The following is a 20,983-nucleotide window of genomic DNA, read 5'->3' on the forward strand; positions in this document are numbered from 1 at the left end:
CTTCTAATGTTGCATTCCGTTTTAAGGATTTTTTTTTCAAAATGAGAACAAATGGAGACAGTCATGGCTGGAATCGCGGAAAGTCCCTCATGAGCGCACTCACGGGAATGAGGCCCAGAAAACAGAGGCATCTAGGGCACCCAAATGTTTCTTTTGAAAGACACAAGCAAATGCTGATAGCTGACAATCACGACACAGCCACATAAAGCGAAGCTCCTGACCATAAAGTAAAATGACAGAAGGGAAATAAATAATACTGAACCTCTAGGAGATCTACCGCCCTCTTCTGGCTTCTATAGAAGCTACACACACACACACACACACACACACACAAACACATAGACAGAGAGACAGAGACAGAGACAGAGACAGAGACATATATAGACAAATTTTTTAAAGAAATAAGTGTTCCCTAATTTAAACTTCTGAGTGTAAACAAAAAGGACAATTCCACCTAAGCCCACCAACCTGGAACAAAGAACCTGTCCCACTTGCCATGGATAAAATGAGGCCCTGGAGGCAGGGAAGCTGGCCCAGGACCCACCTTGTAGTAGTCATACAGAAGGCCCAGGGCAGCAGCACTGTCCTCGTCACCATTGATGCTCATCATTGCCTTGGTGGCCGCAGTCAGGGGGTTCTCCAGATAGGACTTCCAGGCTTCATCCTCACTGGTGTAAGCTCTTCGGGTATTGAAGGGAGGGTCACTGGGCATGGGCACTAAGGCCACCAGTCTTTTATTACTGCAAGAACAAGAAAAATGCAAGGCTCGTTATCAGGGGATTTTCCATTTGTCCTCTGATATTGTACTATTCGACACGGATTTGTACCCCCCCCTTAGAAATCCTTAACTTATATCTTCACTGCACATGAAGAGTGGTGATAACTTTCAAAGGATAGCATGGGGAAATGGCTCCGTGATCATAGTGCTTACTGCTCTTCAGAGGACCCAGGTTCAATTCCCAGCACTCATCTATCTATAACTGTAGTTCCAGGGCACTCTGTAGCCTCCTCAGGAACTCAGCTCACATGGCACACATAAGCACACAAACTCACTCAGACACACACACACACACACACACACACACACACACACACACACACAGCATTTTTTTTGTCTGGCAGTGGTGGTGCATGCCTTTAATCCCAGCACTCAGGAGGCAGAAGCAGGTGGATGTCTATAAGTTCAAGACCAGCCTGGTCTACAGAGTTCCAGGACAGGCTCCAAAAGCTACAGAGAAACCCTGTCTCGAAAAACAAAAACAAACAAAAGAAAAAGTATTTTTAAGGGTAGTCTATCTAGTTTATGACACTTGCCTTAAAACTTGGTTTTCTGTGTCTAATCATTCTGAATTTAACTATTCCTCATTAAAGAGAAACAAAATGGAAGCCTGTGAGAGTCATTTTCCTTTAACTAAATTCTAATTTCAAACATTAGTTACATTTAATCAATAGGTGAGTTATTGCAATTGTTTTATCAAAATTTTTTTTAGATTTTTTTATTTATTTATTACGTATACAGTCTTCTGCCTGCATGCCAGCAGAGGGCACTAGATCTCATTCAAGATGGTTGTGAGCCACCATGTGGTTGCTGGGAATTGAACTCAGGACCTCTGAAAGAACAGTCAGTGCTCTTAACCTCTGAGCCATCTCTCCAGCCCTGTTTTATCAAATTTAATATTGCTTAAAGTTCCTGGGAAATTACAGACCAATCTAAATCACTTAGTAAGAAGTTTACCACTTGGCAAACACAACACATTAATACAGATGACACTGCACAATAGAGCCATGGAGGACATAACAAGGCCGGCCCTGCATATGAATCCCACTTGCTGTAGAATTAAGATGATACGGAAGCATGAGGTTAGGACTGAGGAGACTACGGCATACCTGGTGAATTTCTCCAAGAGACAGTGAGTGAATTAGTGCTAACCAGGTCAACCCTGGGTAGAGCAGCAATCTACAAGGCAATGTCTTACGGTAAACGTGACAATGACTCAAATATCCAAAGACCATGACAATCCTCTACAGCTCCCCATGAGGGAAGCCAAGGTGACAAGTAACAGTCTGGAGAAGCTGTCACTGAGTTCTTGGCCCTTTTTTCTTATTCATTGAAAGGGAGCCAAAGCGGGACAGTGATGGGGGAAGTCCTTCTGTATATATGTTTCTCTTATTGGTTGGTGAATAAAACACTGTTTGGCCAATAGAGGCAGGAAGATAGGCAGGACTAGGAGACGAGGAGAATTCTGGAGGGAAGAAGCAGAGGAGTCAGGAGAGACGCCATGTAGAGACTGGGAGGAAAGGACACGCCAGGTGGTCTCTGGTAAGATAAGACCATATGGAAATACATAGATTAGTAGTTATGGGTTAATAATAAAGGCAGAGCTAGCCAATAAAAAGCCCTAGCTATTGGCCAACAGTTTTATCCTTAATACAAGTCTTTGTGTGTTTATTTGGAAGGGTGGTGGAACCGTGCAGGAAAGAACCTTCAGTTACAGAACAATGAACTGTATTCAAGCAACACCTACTCTAACACAGTCACATGACACGGACAGGTGACAATGCCAGTTGCCCCCCTCCCCCCCTCCCCCTGCCCCTCCCCCTCCCCCCTGCTCCCTTGCCCCCTTCAGAATGTACTTCTTTTTTTCTTTCTTTCTTTTTTTTTTTTTGTTTTTTTGTTTTTGTTTTTGTTTTTCAAGACAGGGCTTCTCTGTATTGCTTTGAAGCCTGTCCTGGAACTCGCTCTGCAGACTAAGCTGGTTTCAAACTTAAGAGATCCACCTGCCTCTGCCTCCCATGTGCTGGGATTAAAGGTGTGCGCCACCAATGCCCGCCCCAGAATGTATTTCAAGAGTATGCCTATTTAGTCCCTCAGTTTCCTTTAGCCAAGAGCTCCCAAAGATTTATTACATAATCTACCTTAAGTTTTCTTTACACAAAGATTGCCAACAACACAAACAAGAGCCACCAAAGACACCAGTCAAGCATTGCCCTAAACAAAACCCTATAGCAGCTTCGACGAGTGGTTGTCCTATTAATCTCGGACTACCTTAGGTTCCCAAGCCATTTCAGCATCACCTAAAGATCTGGAAAACCACCACACACACACACACACACACACACACACACACACACACACTAGCATCACCTTTGGCTTCTTTCCAGAAGTGCCAATGCCCACCATGTGTGTCTCCCCAGTAAACACATCTAGAAATCCAGATGGACCTTAGGCACTTAGGGTCAAGAAACATCTAATGCAGACCTCTTAAAAACATGCCAGCTATCTGTTTTTGAAAAACAGATGCAGGAGATGGCGCTGTGTTCAGATCCTACACCGCCCCCCCCAACTAGCTGCCACCCCTCACATCTCATTTTCCTGTCTACAGGAAATTGTCAGATTAAATGGGAGAAATGCATGGGCTGCTCCTAGCAGAGACTAACCAAGGAGCCGTGGCTTCTAACTGGATGCAAAGATTAGAATAGACAAAATAAGGTGGGGAAGCCAAAAACCTCATCCCAAACACCACACCCTCCAAGTCCAGGCCTGCCCTCAGCCTTCCTTATCTCTGTGGATCGATAGGTACTCTTCCTGCTGTAATACTTAAGTCCTTTATTTCTTTTTCCTTTCATTTCTTTTATTTTTTATTTCTTTTGTTTTTTGTTTTATGTTTTTTGTTTTGTTTTTGGAGACAGGGTTTCCCTGTGTAGCTTTGGAGCCTATCCTGGAACTAACTCTTGTAGACCAGGCTGGCCTCTAACTCACAGAGATCCGCCTGCCTCTGCCTCCCAAGTGCTAGAATTTCAATCCTTGATTTCTTATATTCACTGCATTAGAAAAATCCCTCTGATTTTACCTGTGGACTCCCTAGGGAACCTGATAACCTCTCACCACCCCATAGCTAGTACCTTGGTCCAACTTGGCATCCTAACTCCTGGACAGTTCCTTGTCTCTTGTGGGGGGGGCATCCCAGATGGACTCTCCATCATGACTCCTTACTATTCACACTTTCAAGGAGTGCCCTCCCACACCGCTTGCCAGGATCAGTTCATAGGAGCAGTAGCGTACGGCAAAAGTGACAGTCACTTTTACAATCAGATCATGAGGCCATCTCCCCACCACCCCTTTCTTTATTCATGAGCTCTGACAGAGGACAACTGTCCTATCATGTGAAAAGCTGGCCTCCCTGACCAGCAGAAGGACCAAGGACCGCCAACAATTGTAATTCTCCAACCGCCATCCAGACTCACTCAGCTGTGACCCTGGGTGACAACCTGAGCCAGAACCAATGGGGTAAGTTGTCCCCAGGCTGTTGGGGATGAAATCCAGTTGAAGAGCATTATCTCCTCCTCAGTCTCCCTGCCCCCTCCTCTCTCTTTCCCAGCCTCCAAGAGGTGATTTTTTTTTCCGTGTGCCCCTTGCCATGATCTTCAGCTCTGACACAGGCCCACAGCCAGGGACCCAAACTGAACTGAAAACTTAGGCATGCTCATTCAAACATACAAATCCACCCATTATAGTATGTGCTCCCCGTGCTCCAGCTCAGTCCTCCTCTTGGATCAATCAGAGCTGGAAGGGTTAAAGGATAAAGCTAAAGAGCAGAAGCTGAGGGGCAGCAGGGAACAGAAAGACAGGAAATGGGAGAAGGATATTTTAAATGGGAACAGTTTGTTAGGGCAGTAGCTTGAGAAGTGTGTGGGGAGACCAAAACCTAAGACACTGACAACTTTCATGTCCATTTACTTTTCCATCTTTAGGGCAGTTTTTGGTAATGGCGTCACACTACTCGTGGAGTTCCTCACACGAAGGACACCCTGACCTCAGCAACTCATAAAGGAAAGCACTTAATTGGGGGTTTCTTACAGTTTCAGAGTCTAGCCCATTATCATCATGGCAGGATATGGTGACTGTAGACAGACGCTGGAGCACTGGCTGAGAGCTACCTCCTCATCCGCAGGCAGAGGGAGAAGCTGTTCTGGCACAGGCTTTTGAAAATTCAAAGCCCACCCCCCAGTGACACACTTCCTCCAACAAGGCCACACCTCCTAATTCTTCTAATCCTATCAAAGAGTGTCACTTCCTGATGACTAAGCGTTCAAATACATGAGCCTGTGAGGGCCACTCTTATGCAAACACCAGTGTTCTAAATGCCTTACATAAATTAAATTACATATTTCCCAAACAACCCTCCTCCCCAATTTGAAGCCAGCCTCGGATACCAAGCTCTTCAGCAGGTTTGCCTGAGGTCTTGTAGCAGACAGGGTGGGATCTGGATTGCAGACTCTGAAGCAGCTTTCTCATTTGACCCAGTGCTATTATTAGAAGGCAATTTCTTAGCTGGGTGTGGTGGTGCATGCCTTCAATCACAGCACTTGGGAAGCAGAGGCAGGAGGATCTCTGAGATCCAGGCCAGCCTGGTTCAGATTGAGTTCCAGGACAGCAAGGCTACACAGAGAAAACCCTGTCTCCAAAAGAAAAAAAAAAAAAAAAAGGAAAGGAAGGGAGGAAAAAAGTTACAAATTTACAAAGTTAACCAAATATCCAAGCAGGAGGAGGAGGAGGAGGAGGAGGAGGAGGAGGAGGAGGAGAAGAAGAAGAAGAAGAAGAAGAAGAAGAAGAAGAAGAAGAAGAAGAAGAAGAAGAAGAAGGTGGTGGTTACACACAACACACATACATAAAAAAGAGCATTACAAGTTACTTTGTCCAAATTGAAAGCTGCAAGAAGGTCTCTAGCAGGAAGCAATTGTATATCTATCTACATGATACCCTTACCTGAAGAGACAGTCGCTCTCCAGTACAGAAACTTCCAAATGACTGCCTTAACCGAGTGATGCAGGCAGAACTCTTAAAACAAAGGGGGAAAGGTTAAATGACAATGCAGGTGACAGGTGACGGGTGACGACTACTACACAGGGTTAGAGCAAGCAGTGAAAAGTCCGTTAGAACGCAAAAAATAACAAGTAGCTTCGGGATGGAGCTGCGGTTTGTCGCTCCAGCATTTGTTAATGTTACATATGAGATGGAATATAAATAGAATAAAAGGCCACCCAGGTGTAAGAGCAGAGCTGGGATGAAGGCCTGAAGGCCCCGCAGGAGGTGACAGCTTTCCCTTTATGCAACAGGAAGTATCCTTGAGAGCCCTTCCTCTGCTCTACCCAGAAAGCCGGTCTCTTCCCGGGGAGTCACATAACAATCCCCCTGACTCCCCGCGACGGCAGGCTGAACACTCCCCCCCCCCCTGACTCCTTGAAAGGAAAGATTTCTGGAGGCCAGGAAGATGGCTCAGCAGGTACAGGCACTTGAGGTCAAGACTGATGATGGAGTTAGGTTAGATGCTGCAAATTAGGTTAGACTGATTGCTGCAAATTGTCTTCTGGCTTCCACACAAGCACTGTGGCACACAGTAAATAAAGAGATTGATGATAGATAGAAAATAGATGATAGATAGATAGGTAGATAGATAGACAGACAGACAGACAGACAGACATTTAACTTTGGAGGGAGAGGGTTCAAGACAGGGTTTCCCTGTGTAAACCAGCCTGGCCTCAAACTCAGAAATTCTCCTGCGTCTGCTAGGATTAAAGGTGTGCACTACCATGCTTGGATGGTGTAATTTAAAATACTAATGTTCTTTGTTTGTTTGATTATTTTGTTTTGTTTTTTGAGACAGGGTTTCCCTGTGCAGCCCTTGTCATTCTGGCACTTGCTCTGTACACCAGGCTGGCTTTGAACTCACAGAGATCCACCTGCCTCTGCCTCCTGAGGATTAAAGGTGTGTGCCACCTCCTGCCTCAAAATCCCTCATCTCACAGATAAAGTCTGCCGAGTGACTGGGAAACTGTGGGAGCCCCGTCTGGGGGCCTTCCTTCATGGGTGACTTTATAGTGGGAAAGTCCCATCCAGTGCAGCTCATGGGTACTTAGGAAACTGTGTGTGCCTCCGTCATGGAGGAAAGTCTTCAGGGCCAAGTGCTGCGTCTGAACAAACCAGGAGGCTGCAGGGGACAAGCCTGCTAACTATACAACGAAGAAGCTGGGCTTCAGAGCTTCCAAGACCCTGCAGACACCGCAGCCGCTCTCTCGTTCCAGGGCTCCCAGGTTGAGGGACTGAATGGTTTCTGCTCCTGGCCCTCTAGACTGCCGATGCCCATGTGGGACTGTAAGGACTCAGGCATTATGCTGGCCTGCCCCTGTCACCTCGCAGAATGAACTCAGGCAGTACCCTGGTCAGCCCAGGGTTCCAAGATTACATAGTCTGCACGCAGCTGCAAAGGACCCTTTAAAGGCTAGACCCCGCTCAATACGCTTCTTTTTCCTGCTTCTCTCCTTCTGCTCTCTCTTTCCCTGGAGCAAACAGGACTTTTCCTGCCTCCATCTTCTTCCTCCCTCCCTCCCTCCCTCCCTCCCTCCCTCTCTCTCTCTCTCTCTCTCTCTCTCTCTCTCTCTCTCTCTCTCTCTCTGTGTGTGTCTTTACCTCTTCTCTCTTCCTTCCTCCTCCTTCCCCTTTCTAATAAAACCTCTCACTAACCTCTGCCTGTCACCTTCACCTGCCATAGAATGCGCCAAGGTCCCCCACACACATTATCATAACAGGGACAATCCAGCTTCTATAAGTAAGCAATCTGGTAACTTTGATTTGTTAAATAAATTCTATGAGCTCTGATCCTTGGGGCTCCCTCACTGCTAAAGTAGATAACTGCAATTAAGACTCTTTGTAGGAAAATACACTAAACAGCAAAAATAAAAACAAAAACCTTTCGGGGGTAGGGAAGAAGGGAGAAAGCTCTACTTGAAACAGAAATACGCACGCACGCGCTGGCTGTCCCTCAAAAGTTTGCTTTCCTGAGGACTTGCAGTGGACTCAATATGGAACATTTTCCCAAGACCCACAAAGCCAAGCTTCCCCACGTTGCCACATCTTCACAAGTCCTGGGGTAAGCTGGCCTTGAATGGACTTTCAAATTGTCCTCAGCTCGCAGAATGACAGAAAACAAAAAGCTCATACCAATAGGGCAATGGAAACCTAGAAGCCTCAGCTTGGAAAATGACAACATGACTTACTGAGGCACTGAGGGTGAACTGAGATGGAAAGAGGCCAAAGAGTGAAAAGCGTGAGACCCTGTGCGAGCTGAGTGGCAGAAAATGACACAAAAGGCTGCTCTCTGGGCCCTTAGTGTGGCTTCACATGTTAAACTAAATACATGTCTTTGATTACATATAAAATCAACAGAGGTCTATGAGATGGCCCAGGAGGTAAGGACACTTGCTGCCATGCCTGGCAACCTGAGTTCAATGCTCACATCCATTTGGGAGGTCCTCTGACCTCCACATTCGAACCATGGCACTCACACCCCCGAGTGTGCTCATGCATGTACACACACACACACACACACACACACACACACACACACACACACACACGAACACTATAGATATATATATACATAAATGTCATACATACTTGCTTTTTGTTTTGGGTGTTGTTTTTCCATCTAAGGTTTCTCTGTGTAGCCCTGGATGTCCTGGAACTCACTCTGTAGACCAGGCTGGCCTCGAACTCACAGAGATCCCCCTGTCTCTGCCTCCCAAGTGCTGGAATTAAAGGTGTGCACCACTGCCGCCTGACACATACAAACATTTTTTAAAAATTAGTGTTAACTATAATTTAAGAAAATACTATGCCAGCCAGGCAGTACATCTGTTATCCTAGCACTGGAGGCTGGAGAGATGGCTCTGTGGTTAGAGTTCTTCCAGAGGACCTGAGTTCAATTTCCAGTGCCCACATGGTGGCTCACAACCATTTATAGTGTGATCTGATGCCCTCTTCTGGCATAAAGTCATACATGCAAATAGAGCACTCACATATTAAATAAATGTGTTTGGTTTGGGGTTTTTTGTTGGTTGGTTTGGTTTGGTTTGGTTTTTTCAAGACAGGGTTTCTTTGTGTAACAGCCCTGGGTATTCTGGAACTCATTCTGTAGACCAGGCTAGGGTGGCCTTGAACTCACAGAGATCTGCCTGCTTCTGCCTCCCAAGTGCTGGGGTTAAAGGTGTGTACCACCACCACCCAGTATAAATGTTAAGAAAGAGAGAGAGAGAGAGAGAAAACACTATGTGGGTCCTATGTAACACATCTGCAGCTTATCAACTGTCCGTGTTGCTCCTTCCAGATAAAGATCACTGGACAACAGGGTGGGGCAAGACACAGTTCATGGACTGTGAAATCAAACCACCAACCAGGACCACTTCGTGTTAACTCCCAACCTGACTGGCTTACCTGTGTGTCATTCAAGCTGAGAACTGAGTTACACGTGCAGAGTACTGCTGCCTTCCAGGAACTGGGCTCTCCTGACCCACTGTGTGAGCTCAGCATTGGGCAACAGGTGAGCGTGAAGATATTCACACAGCTACATGTGAAATGTGAAAGTCTTGATCTGACTTAGCCCCAGGATGCCATGGCATGGCGAACCTGTGACTGGAGAGGGCCAGGGTGCTGGGAGAAGAGGGAAGACTGAGTGAACCCAAAGCAGCCCTGAGAGCCAAGCCACACTGCAGTTTTTCTTCCTGGCTCTCTCCCTTCTCTTTGGGTTGGGCTTGTTTTGACTGTATGTGCATAGACGTTGCTGTCCCATGACTAGAGGCTTCTGTGACTAAGGAACACATGTCTGCATTTGCACGTATAAGAGAACAGACCTTACGAAGACAAACTTTAGAGACTTTGCCCTAATTTAGTGAATTAGAGTTAAGAGAGGGAGGGGGTCTAGGAAGTTTTCAAATTGGTGCTCATTAATTGACACAAAAAATGCACACATTTTTCAGATGTCATGTAATGTTTCAGTGTGTTATACATTTTGCAATGTTCGAATCAAGATAGCATTATCTATCTGTCACAAGGTGTGTGTGTGTGTGTGTGTGTGTGTGTGTTGAGGAAGGAAGAAAGGGAGGGAGGAGGGAGGGAAAAAAAGACGGAAGAAAGGAAGTCTGAAAACTTCATACTCAAACTCCATGCCTTGATTTTTTAATTTTTCAAAACTCCAGAAGGCTGCACAGCTGAAGAGGTGGGAGGGGCCAGGCCTTGTTTCTCACACACACACACACACACACACACACACACACACACACACACACACACACACCACAACACTCTCTCTCACACACACACACCTTGACAAAACCAGGACTGAAATGTGAACTTAAGTAAGCCACGCTGTTGAGGCAAGGAAGAGTTAAGAGCTCAGGAGAGTGAGAATTGCTTAGATGACATTACAAGAGGTGTTTGCCTGGTGCTGGAGCACGCCTTTAATCCCAGCACTCAGGAGGCAGAGGCAGGCGGATCTCTGTGAGTCCAAGGCCAGCCTGGTCTACAGAGTTCCAGGAAAGCCAGGGCTGTTACACAGAGAAACTCTTATCACAAAAAAATGGAGAAAAAACAAAAAACAAACAAACAAACAAACAAACAAACAGGCCTTTATTTTCACATGAATTTGATGGAGACAGTCTCCCACACCCATCCCAACCACGCCTGTATGTCCACTTCTGCCTGCATACATTGGGAGAACTCAAACAGGAAGATGAGAAAGGTGTGGACAGGTGGGGGTGGGGGGTGAGGAAGAGGGCAGTAGGGAAAGGTGAGAGGCCGAGGAAGGAGAGAAAAAGAGTTTGGAGAGGAAGGGGGGGAGGAGAGGGAAGGGGAGGGGAAGGCAGAAATAGCTGCCAGAGGCTGAAACCCAGCCATCCAATGGTCAGCAGCACAGCCAGACATCAGTCTGCATAAATATCTCTAACAACATGGAGGCACCACCTTACCAAGTTGTTCCTTACTCTGGTCAAAATCGCTGCCGGCTGAGAGACTTGGAGTTTGTGGCAGGTACTGCAGAGCAGCTCAAAGTTCCCAGCTGTGGGGAAAGGAGCCACAGAGACCAGACCTTCGAGGGAGAGGGACTGTTCCAAGCGAGGAACTGAAGTGCACAACTTCCCCATGGCAGGGAGCTGAACGCTATTGGGAACCTTTCTTAGCCAACTGTGTTGAAAGACTCACCACGCCAACTCCCATACAGCCTGAGTCAGAGTCCCTAAGGCTCTCAGGCTTTCCCAGCTCCTTCCCTATATGGCCTCACAGGGACTTCCCTAATGAAATCTTTGCCTGCTTAATCTCACCTAGGTGTCTGGTTCCTGGTGTGTCTGTAATAAAACTCACACGTGGAAAATCTGTAATAAACGAGCCTAGGGTGTCACCTGTCACTTCCAGTCCTATCTACAGGAGTTACTGCATAAGTCAGTCTTACTATGGCCCAGTTTTTCAAGTAAAATGTCCACAAAGGCAGGAATGAATTGTCCTGGGTGGGTATTTAAGCCTGCTTGTGCGCGCGCGCGCGAACACGAACACACACACACACACACACACACACACATACACACACACACACCATTTAACATCAAAACTAAGAAGAAAAAAACATTATCAGAGCTTAAAAGTAAAACAATAATACCCCTGGGGCTAGAGAGATGGCTCAGCAGATGAAAGTACTGGCTGCTCTTCCAGAGGACCTGGGTTGAGTTCTCAGCACCCACATGGTTGCTTACACTGTACGTAACTCCAGTCCCAAGGGTCCAACGCCCTCTTATGTCAATCTGGGGCACTGCACACAAGTACCACACAGACATAACTAGCAGCCAAGATAGTCATAATACACACACAATAAGAATTACATCCCGCCGGGCAGTGGTGGCTCACGCCTTTAGTCCCAGCACTCAGGAGGCAGAGGCAGGTGGATCTCTGTGAGTTCGAGACCAGCCTGGTCTCCAGAGCGAGTGCCAGGATAGGCTCCAAAGCTACACAGAGAAACCCTGTCTCAAAAAACCCAAAACAAACAAACAAACAAACAAAAACAAATAAGATTAGTGTGGTCTACAGAGTGAGTTCCAAGACAGCCAGGGTTACACAGGGAAACCCCCCCCCCCCCGGCGGAGAGGGGGGATTCCAAATGCTGGGAACCAGGGCGGAAAAGCCATTGTTTTGCATACAATATGGTAACATCAGATCATTTGAAGCTTGGTATGAGAAAAAGGGAGTAAAGAGCTGTGTAAACAATAGATTAGTTGGGTAGTCAGACCTAGGTCCTAATAAACCAAGCCCACTTCACAGAACAGATTATACTCCATACTGAAACCTGCAGACACTCAGCAGCTACATCGGCTCCCAGCTCTAGCAGTCAGGATGTCAACACTGTTCTGTACAGGTAAATTCATAGAGTTGGAGATAAGAATAGAAAAGGTAGAAACCAGACTTGGTGTTGCATGTCTTAAGTCCCAACACGAGGAAGCAAAGGCATGCAGATTTGAGTTCGAGACCAACCTGGTCTATGGAGCAAGTTCCAGAAGAGCCAGGACTACACAGAGAAACCCCATCTCAATAAATAAATAAATAAATAAATAAATAAATAAATAAATAACTGAGAAGAGAGGGAGAAACTTCATTTGCCTACAATATACATGATGGCTAGAAAAACAGAGAAGAACCACTGAGTAACTGTTACAGCCATAAACTGACATGGCTAGGTTAAAAAAAAAAAATTAGAAGTGAATCATGCAAAATCCATGTTAAGAAAATATTTTAATGATACTGAGGAGCATTAAAGAATATTTAAATAGATGGAGCAAGCATACTCGGTTTTTGGCAGATAACTTGCCTAGCATGTACTAGGCCATGAATTTAATTACCAGCATGCAAGGTTTGGACAGAAGATCCATTCTTTTTTTTGGGGGGCGGTTCGAGACAGGGTTTCTCTGTGGCTTTGGAGGCTGTCCTGGAACTAGCTCTTGTAGACCAGGCTAGTCTCGAACTCATAGAGATCTGCCTGCCTCTGCCTCCCGAGTGTTGGGATTAAAGGCATGCGCCACCACGGCCCAGCAGATCCATTCTTATGTGAATATACCATTCTTTTAGAATACATACCTCTATCTGTTTATTTATTAGAGAGATGTGTGCATGCCATGACCACGTAGGTCGCTAGGATCAGGCTCCGCAGCAAGCTCCTTTACCCACTAAGTCATCCTGCCAGCCCAGAATACACAGCATTAATAAGATAGCAGTTTGCCAGTGGTGGTTACAAGTCTTTAATCCCAACACGAGGGAGGCCAAAGAAGGTGGATCTCTGAGTTTGAGGCCAGCCTGGTCTACAGAGTGAGGTTCAGGACAGCCAGCATTACACAGAGAAATTCTGTCTTGAAAAACACACACACACAAAAAAAAAAAAAAAGAGAGAAGAAGAAAGGAAAGGAGGGGAGAGGAAGGAAGGAAGGAAGGAAGGAAGGAAGGAAGGAAGGAAGGAAGGAAGGAAGGGGCAGGAGACATGACTCAGTGGTTAAGAGCACATACTGCTCTTTCTGGGTACCTGAGTTCAATTCCCAGCACCTATACCATGTGGCTCACAACTGCTTGTAACCCCAGCTCCAGGGGGATCTGAGACATCAGGCCTCTGTGGGTATTTGCATTCATGTGAAATACTCCCCTCCCCCATACACAAAATTAAAATAATAAAAACAAATCTAAAAGAAAGAAAGACAACAAAACCTATCAAAAAGATGAATTTGGTCATGTACGAATTTTAAATATCTAGGAACAAAAACCACAGCACAACCCAAAGACAGATTATGCTAAGCAATAGTCAATATCTCAATATATACACAACTTGTAAAACACCAAGATAAGACTAATAACAAAAAGAAAAATAGATAAAAATACATTAGCACTTAAACTCTCTCTGTGTCTCTGTCTCTGTCTCTCTCTCTGTGTCTCTGTCTCTCTCTCTCACACACACACACACACATGCAGATAAATGTAAAAAAGTTAATGAAAGAAAAGATAAATCCTGGCATCTACAGATAGTTTGTAGAAGTTGGGCCCAAACAGTATGACCCTCAGTCCTTCAAAGACTGCCCTTGCTTTACACACTGTAAGAATAGGTTGGGGGTGGGGGAGGGGGGTTGGTCAAAAATCCTAGATAACTGAAGAATTGTTTAAAATGAATTGTAACACTCTGCTGTAACTAAATGTGTCCCCCTTAATTGGTAGCCAAATTGCCTTTCTATGCCTTCTATGCTAAATCTGCTCAGGAAACAGACATCCACAACCAAAAAGTTAGCTCTGAGGGAGATGCCTCCAGGAGTGCTGGGATTAAAGGTGTGCCCACCACAGCCAGCGAAGAAAGTATTTTCTTAAGAGTCTCTCTTCCCAGATGACCCTGGCTGGTGTCAAGTTGACACAAAACTAAACAACACACCAGGCACAGAGGAGTATGCCTGTAACCCTAGTATTCAGGAGACCGAAGCAGGGGATTGCCACAAGCTTGAGAGTAGTCTGGGCTACAAAGCAAAGTCTAATATAGCAAGACCCACCTCCAACACCAAAAACAACAACAACAATAAAAAATTTAATATAAAGTTTAGTTCAATCACAGGGCCCTGGAAATTTAGCTTTTAAAACTAACTTCATTTGAAACAGCATTATTTTTTTAAGATTTGTATTTTTACATGTACTATTGTGTGTGTGTTGTGTGTGTGTGTATGCACGAATAAGTTTACTGCACAGTGTGAATTGGTGTGGAGGTCAGAGGATAGTCTGTGGGACAAGCTCTCTGTACACCTGGGTCCCTGAGACTACACTTGGGTGGCCAGGCTTCATGACAAACACCCTTAATACCCCCGAGCCATCTCACCGACCTGTAACCCTACTTTTTAGATAAACCACTGAAATATTTCTTAATCACTAATATGACAAGAGGTATGGGGGAGGGGGAGAGTGGACGGATGGACGCCTGACCAAGCTGGAAAATGGAATGGCAATGACAACCCTCTTCATGGGACAGAGTGCCAGCCGAGCACTCCCTCTCATTCACCTGTTTCCATCTTCCTGTCTGCTAATTGTCTGAAGAATGGAAGACAAACGTGAAATGGCTAACTTTCTAAGATGCTTTTCACCCTGCTAATGACATCTTTGAACCTTAAATTAGCTGCCTGTGTCATTTGAAGCCTCGGCCCCCAGCAGGTGCTGGCTGTGGGTCTGTCGTCTCCTCACTGGGCGCACTGGTGAAATGGGCATCTGGGGCGAGCCATCAGCGTTTGTGGTGTTTATCCTGAGCTTATTCATCAGCTCTCGGCTAGCAGACAGAGTTCCATCCTTTCCTGCAGCGCTGATCTGAGTCATAGTGTTTAATGACAAAAGAATTAGGACCCGTTCTCAGAGGCAGAGAAGAGCTGGTGACTCAACACCACTGATAAACCTTGTTTACTCCATGTAAGGTCTCTAGAAGCTGAACTCTCTATAAACGAGATTCCAACACACCAGATAAACAAATACAAAGCCAGTCGGGCAGTGGTGGCACACGGCTTTGACCCCAACACTCAGGAGGTAGAGGCAGGTGCATCTCCGAGTTCAAAGACAGCCTGGTCTACAGAGCGAGTTCCAGGACAGCCAGGGCTACACAGAGAAGCTCTGTCTCAAAAAACAAAAACAAACAAACAAACAAAAAAAAAAACAAAAACAAAGCTCTATATCGGTGGTTCTCAACCTTCCTAATGCTGCGACCCTTTAATACAGTTCCTCATGCTGTGGTGACCGCCAACCATAAAATTATTTTTGTTGCTGCTTCATAACTGGTGTAAATATTTTTAGAGATAGAGGGCTGCCAAATGGGTCGAGACACACAGGTTGAGAACCACTCTATAAAGAGGTTAAATAAAGACCATATGAGAGGCTGGCTTGAAGGTCCTGTTCAGTGGTAGAGTGGTTCCTTAGCAAGTTTAAGCCCCTGACTGGGGGAGAGGGAGGGAGGGAAAGCAAAGAAATGCCGATTCAAAGAAATGACCACACAATCTATCTAATTGGCAAGGAGTAGAGAGAAGACAGCATGCTTGCTGGAGGAGTGTATCATCAGCTTGCTCAGCCGCACCACGGGTGGGAGATGTAATTAGGAGGACCCGCCTGGAGGGCAATTTAGAAACGAGAGAACCAAATGTTTGAAAAAGAGGCAGTAGGATCTTTGTGAGTTCAAAGCCAGCCTGGTCTACAGGGTGAGTTCCAGGACAGCCAGGGCTACCCTGTATCAAGAAAGAAAGAAAGAAAGAAAGAAAGAAAGAAAGAAAGAAAGAAAGAAAGAAAGAAAGAGAGAAAGAAAGAAAGAGAGAAAGAGAGAAAGAAAGAAGTTAGGAAGGAAGGAAGGAAGGAAGGAAGGAAGGAAGGAAGGAAGGAAGGAAGAATAAATATATCAAGGCTCTTGTGTCTTAAATAAGATTTCAAACACACTGTCCAAGGGCCAAAGAATATCCACTTCAGAGGGGTTTAACCCCTCAGTTCAATACGATGGAGATTTTACTTCTGGCCTAAATGAATGACAGCTGTGTATCCTGATGTGAAATAATTCAGCTCTGTGCTTGGTGTAAAACTGTAGCTGCTGTTTTGGGTTTGTTTTTTTTTTTCATGATTTTATTTTTTTATTTTATTTTATGTGCATTGGTGCTTTGTCTGCATGTGTGTCTGTGTGAGGGTATCAGAAGCACTGGAATTGGAGACACAGGCAGGTATGAGCTGCCATGTGGGTGCTGGGAATTGAACCCAGGTCCTCTGGAAGAATAGCCAGTGCTCTTAACCACTGAGCCATCTCTCCAGCCCCAGTGTGTGGTATTCTTACTCTTATATCGTGTAAAATTTCTTTTGAACTCTAATTCTTTTGAACTCTAAGCTGTGGTCTTGGCCGTATCTCCTGACAGTGAGTCCCTGGATTGTTTTATTAAAGGGAGACATAAGGGAAAGGAGAGGGGGGAAGGAGGAGGAGGAGTGGGGAGGAGGAGGAGGAAGGGAAGAAAAAGAGAGAGAAGGAAAGGGGCAGAAGCAGAGGAGGGACAGAAGGAGGCAAAGGGGAGGAGGGGAGGAGGGGAGGAGCAGACCACGCCTCTCGCCTTCATTCCCTTGTCCCTCAGTCTCCTTCCACCAGCCTAGTGGAACCACTTCTGGGGCCTTGTCAGTGAAGAAGTTCTCGGGGTTCCTGCCAACACTTATCTGATTTCCCGAACCCCTTATCTACCAGCCCTGGGAGAGTGTGCAGGGCAGGAACCCTCTAGTGAAGCCGCCCTTCGGAATGCAGTGCCCTCACCGTGCCCCCTGCTGGAGGCCTCAATTCATTTGGGATCTTTATCAGACCATCTTTGATTCTGGAACTCCAGGAGGCACTCCGGAAGAGCAGCCAGGCCAGCAGCCTGGGATGTATGGATCCTAGGAGCCTCCACAAGCCCAAACCTCTTTGGAGGGAAGAAGCAGACTCCAGACATTGGAGAGTACTTCATTCAACTCCATTTTGCAGATGGAAAAGAAAAAAAGTAACGGAAAGGGAATACGCTAATCTTATGTTAATTATCTTATTGGCAATACAGGCAAAAGGTAAATGTTACTTTGTTGCTGGCTTCTTTGAAAAGATAGATTGGAGAAGTGCAGGAAAGAGGCAAGTGTTACTTTGTTGTTGGCTTCTTTGAAAAGACAGATTGGAGAGGTACAGACAGCAGTTCTTTTATGGGGCTCACTGAACTGAGAACTAAGGGTGTGGGGTGGAGTGTGGGAAGAAAGGCCCCTGTGAACTCACAGGAGGGAACTCAGGACCCAAGCCAGCATTTCACAGGCTCACGTCCACACAGTACCTACACCTACTTCCTTCAAAGAAAAAGAAGCGAGTTTTTCCAGACCACTCCAACATACAGCGCAGAAGGTCCAGACAGCAAACACTTTGCTTATGACACTTTCAACCCCAAATCCTTAACTTGGTTACTCACGTGATCAATGTAGAGCCTAGGATTTGTTCCATTTTAGGATTCTAGGCTTCAAGTTAAAATCCAACCCAATTCCCCAGGAATAATTGATTCCATGCCATTCACCTGCCTGGGCTCTGAAATGCTTTCTCTTTTCCTCTCTCCAACTTGAGTTTTTTGGCACCTTGAAAGCCCTGATCTTGGCTGATGGGGGGGGGTGTCTCAATATCAGAGCATTTGCCCAGCTGCTAGCCTAGCATGTGGATGCCCTGGACCCCATTCTCGAGCCGCAAAACAAACAAACAAACAAACAAATGAGAGACAAAAAAACCAAAAACTGAAAAGCTATGAGCACAGGCCTAAGAACAGTGGGCCCTTGGGTGTTTATAGAGGCTAAAACTGTTATTTTCTTTTCTTGCTCTGAGTGCAAGTGAAATAAGACTAAGGCAAAGTGTTGCCTGCCAAGGTCACTGCCACTTGAGTTCATTACAAAGTAAAATCTGCTGCTTCACATGAATGCCCCGTTCAAAGGCACCAGCCTTCTCTACTGCCCAGACTTATTTTCATAACAATAGAATCTGAAATCCCCTGAACCTCACCAGCTTTGCCCAGACTTCCCATGAAGTTCTCAAGACCTGGTGGCTCTCCTAGGAGCAATTCAGAATGTATCATTTTTTTCAATAAACAATATTGCTGCTACTCAACAACACACCAAGTTAAAATATTTCTCTCTTCCCGGTACAGTTGAATGGGGCAAAGATTCCCTCAGATACTTTCTTGTTTAGGTTGTGCTTAGCCTTTATAATCCTGTGTGGTTTGACATTTACTGGTAAGAAGACTGTAGAAGTGGGCTGGAGAGATAGCTCAACAGGCAAGAGCTCTGACTGCTTCCAAAGAACCTAGGTTCAACTCCCAGTATCCACAAGGTGGCTCACAGCCATCTGTGACCCCAGTTCCAGGGAATCCTGTGCTATCTTCTGGCCTCTGAAGGCACCGGCAAGCAAATGGTGCAGACATACATGCAAGAGAAACATCAAAACAGCCATAAATATAAACATATGTGCATGTGTGTTGTTGTTGTTGTTGTTGATATATAAGCGGCAGGGTGTGATGGGGCAAGCCTTTGATTCCAGCACTCAAGGAAGCAAAGGCAGGTGGACCTTGAGTTCTGGCAGCTGGGTCCACACAGAGAAACCCTGTCTCAAAAAATAAGTAAACAAACAAACAAAAGTTATGGTGGAACTGGGAACAGCACTGTGTTTGCCTGGCATATGGGAGATGCTGGGCTTGACCCCCAAGATTGCCAAAAGAAAAAGAAACACAACAGCATAAATTATACCTTGCTAGCAACGGATAAAGAAATAAAACTGGTGCAAGGCGGCTGGATCCATCTAAGAGATGGCCCTGTACAGGCAGGTGGATGGGAGGTCAGCAGGAATCTGGAGCCCAAAAGGAATGCTGTTGAAGGACTCTCAAGTATACATCCAACTACCAATAGTCCTCTAGGGCCAAAGCAAATTCCTATTTCAGCCTGTCGATGCTCGCTGAGGAATTCTTCCTGGGCAGGTTTGCCAAGCTGATGACTCCAGTTTCAGGACAGCCCAGAAAGACCTGGGAGGGCACCTCAACACCGGTGACAGGGACTACGCAATCCTCCTGCCCTCCACATCCCACCAGGGTTAAAGTAAACCCATTTAGATTAGACAGGGCCCCGTGGATCAAGGTGACAAGCATGGGCTGCTGGAACTAAAGCAATGCAGCAAAGTTGAAAACGTGAGTAAGCAAACATCTACACTAAGACTCAAGTTACCTGGCGTTGGTGGTGCACGCCTTTAATCCCAGCATTCGGGAGGCAGAGGCAGGCGGATCTCTGTGAGTTCGAGGCCAGCCTGGTCTACAGAGCTAGTTCCAGGATAGGCTCCAAAGCCACAGAGAAACCCTGTCTCGAACCACCCACCCACCCACCCGAGCACACACACACACACAAACACAAGACTCAAGTTACCTTCATGTGTAACTGTCAATTCTCGACAGATAATATAGGAGGAATAATTGAAGAGAAACCAGGGAGACAGATCAAAAAGAAAAGGAGAGAGGGAAGAAAAACATGGATCAGACTAGTGGGGAAGCAAGGAAAAAGAAAAAAAAAAAATACTATCCAGCCAAAGCATTCATTAAACAATAAGAGATATTTTGCCAGGTGTGGTACTCATGCCTTTAATTCCAGCACTTGGGAGGCAGAGGCAGGCAGATCTCAAGGCCAGCCTGGTCTACAGGGCGAGTTCCAGGACAGCCAGGGCTACATAGAGAAACCCTATCTGGAAGAAAATCAAAACAAATCAGAAATGCACACTTGATATCCCAACACTCCAGAGGCAGAAAGATCAGGAGTTAGTTTAAGTTCATCCTTAGCTAGTGAGTTTGAGGGTAGCCTGAGCTACGGGAGATGTTTGTTTCAAAAAACAAGAGGGAGAGATAGAGGGGAAGGAAGGTGGGAATGGGGGGGTGGGGGTGGGATGTGTGCTTGGCTTGGCTAGACCAGAATCATGAAAGGAACTGGCTGAATTATCTAAGTGGTTTTTTGTTTGGTTTTGTTTTTTTGGTTTTCCAGACAGGGTTTCTCTGTGTAGCTTTGGAGCCTATCGTGGCACTCACTCTGTAGACCAGGCTGGTCTCGAACTCACAGAGATCCACCTGCCTCTGCTAAGAATTCTTTAAAAGTAAATTTCGCAGTTCACCCTAACGTAAACTTGTCTGTGTACACCTTCAATTGCCCATCTCAGAGTTCTTGGGCTCAGTCAGTTATTGCGGTTTAAATGCTTCTTTCACAAACTACTTTCAACTTTCAAGGACTGGTGAATGCTACTCCAGTGCAGTGGTGCCCACTGCTAATTCCAAACTAGAGCCTGAGGCAGGGGGACCCCAAGTTCAAGGCTGGCCTAGTCTACATAGTGAGGCTTTGTCAGCCAGGACTTATTTTCAGTCCTTCTTAAGGGAGCCCTGGGCCCATTTAGGCAGCCTGGATTTTGTGGTCAGTTTCTGGCACAGTCTTATCATCATCATACTTAAAACTTCCAGGAGCCCTGAAAGAAAACCTATAGCATCCTTCTCAGCCCAGTTGTTTCAGCAGGAACCAACATCACACTAGAACTCTTTATCTTTATTTAGAGCTAGACAAATAGAATATGAATTT

General features: G+C 45.8%; 1 protein-coding gene across 1 annotated transcript in view; it reads right to left on the bottom strand.

Moving 5' to 3' along the window:
• Grhl2 (grainyhead like transcription factor 2) overlaps positions 1-4,977 on the bottom strand; it is an 84,976-nt gene extending 79,999 nt beyond the window's left edge. Inside the window, exons 1-2 of the mRNA XM_027431486.2 lie at positions 4,859-4,977; positions 545-740 (exon numbers count right to left, since the gene is read on the bottom strand). Of these exons, the coding sequence (XP_027287287.1) occupies positions 545-712 (168 nt within the window). The 5' untranslated portion in view covers positions 713-740; positions 4,859-4,977. The remainder of the gene's footprint in view (positions 1-544; positions 741-4,858) is intronic.
• Positions 4,978-20,983: the final 16,006 nt, after the last annotated feature.

The sequence above is a fragment of the Cricetulus griseus genome, chromosome 10, assembly GCF_003668045.3.
Source record: "Cricetulus griseus strain 17A/GY chromosome 10, alternate assembly CriGri-PICRH-1.0, whole genome shotgun sequence".
Taxonomy (NCBI): Eukaryota; Metazoa; Chordata; class Mammalia; order Rodentia; family Cricetidae; genus Cricetulus; species Cricetulus griseus.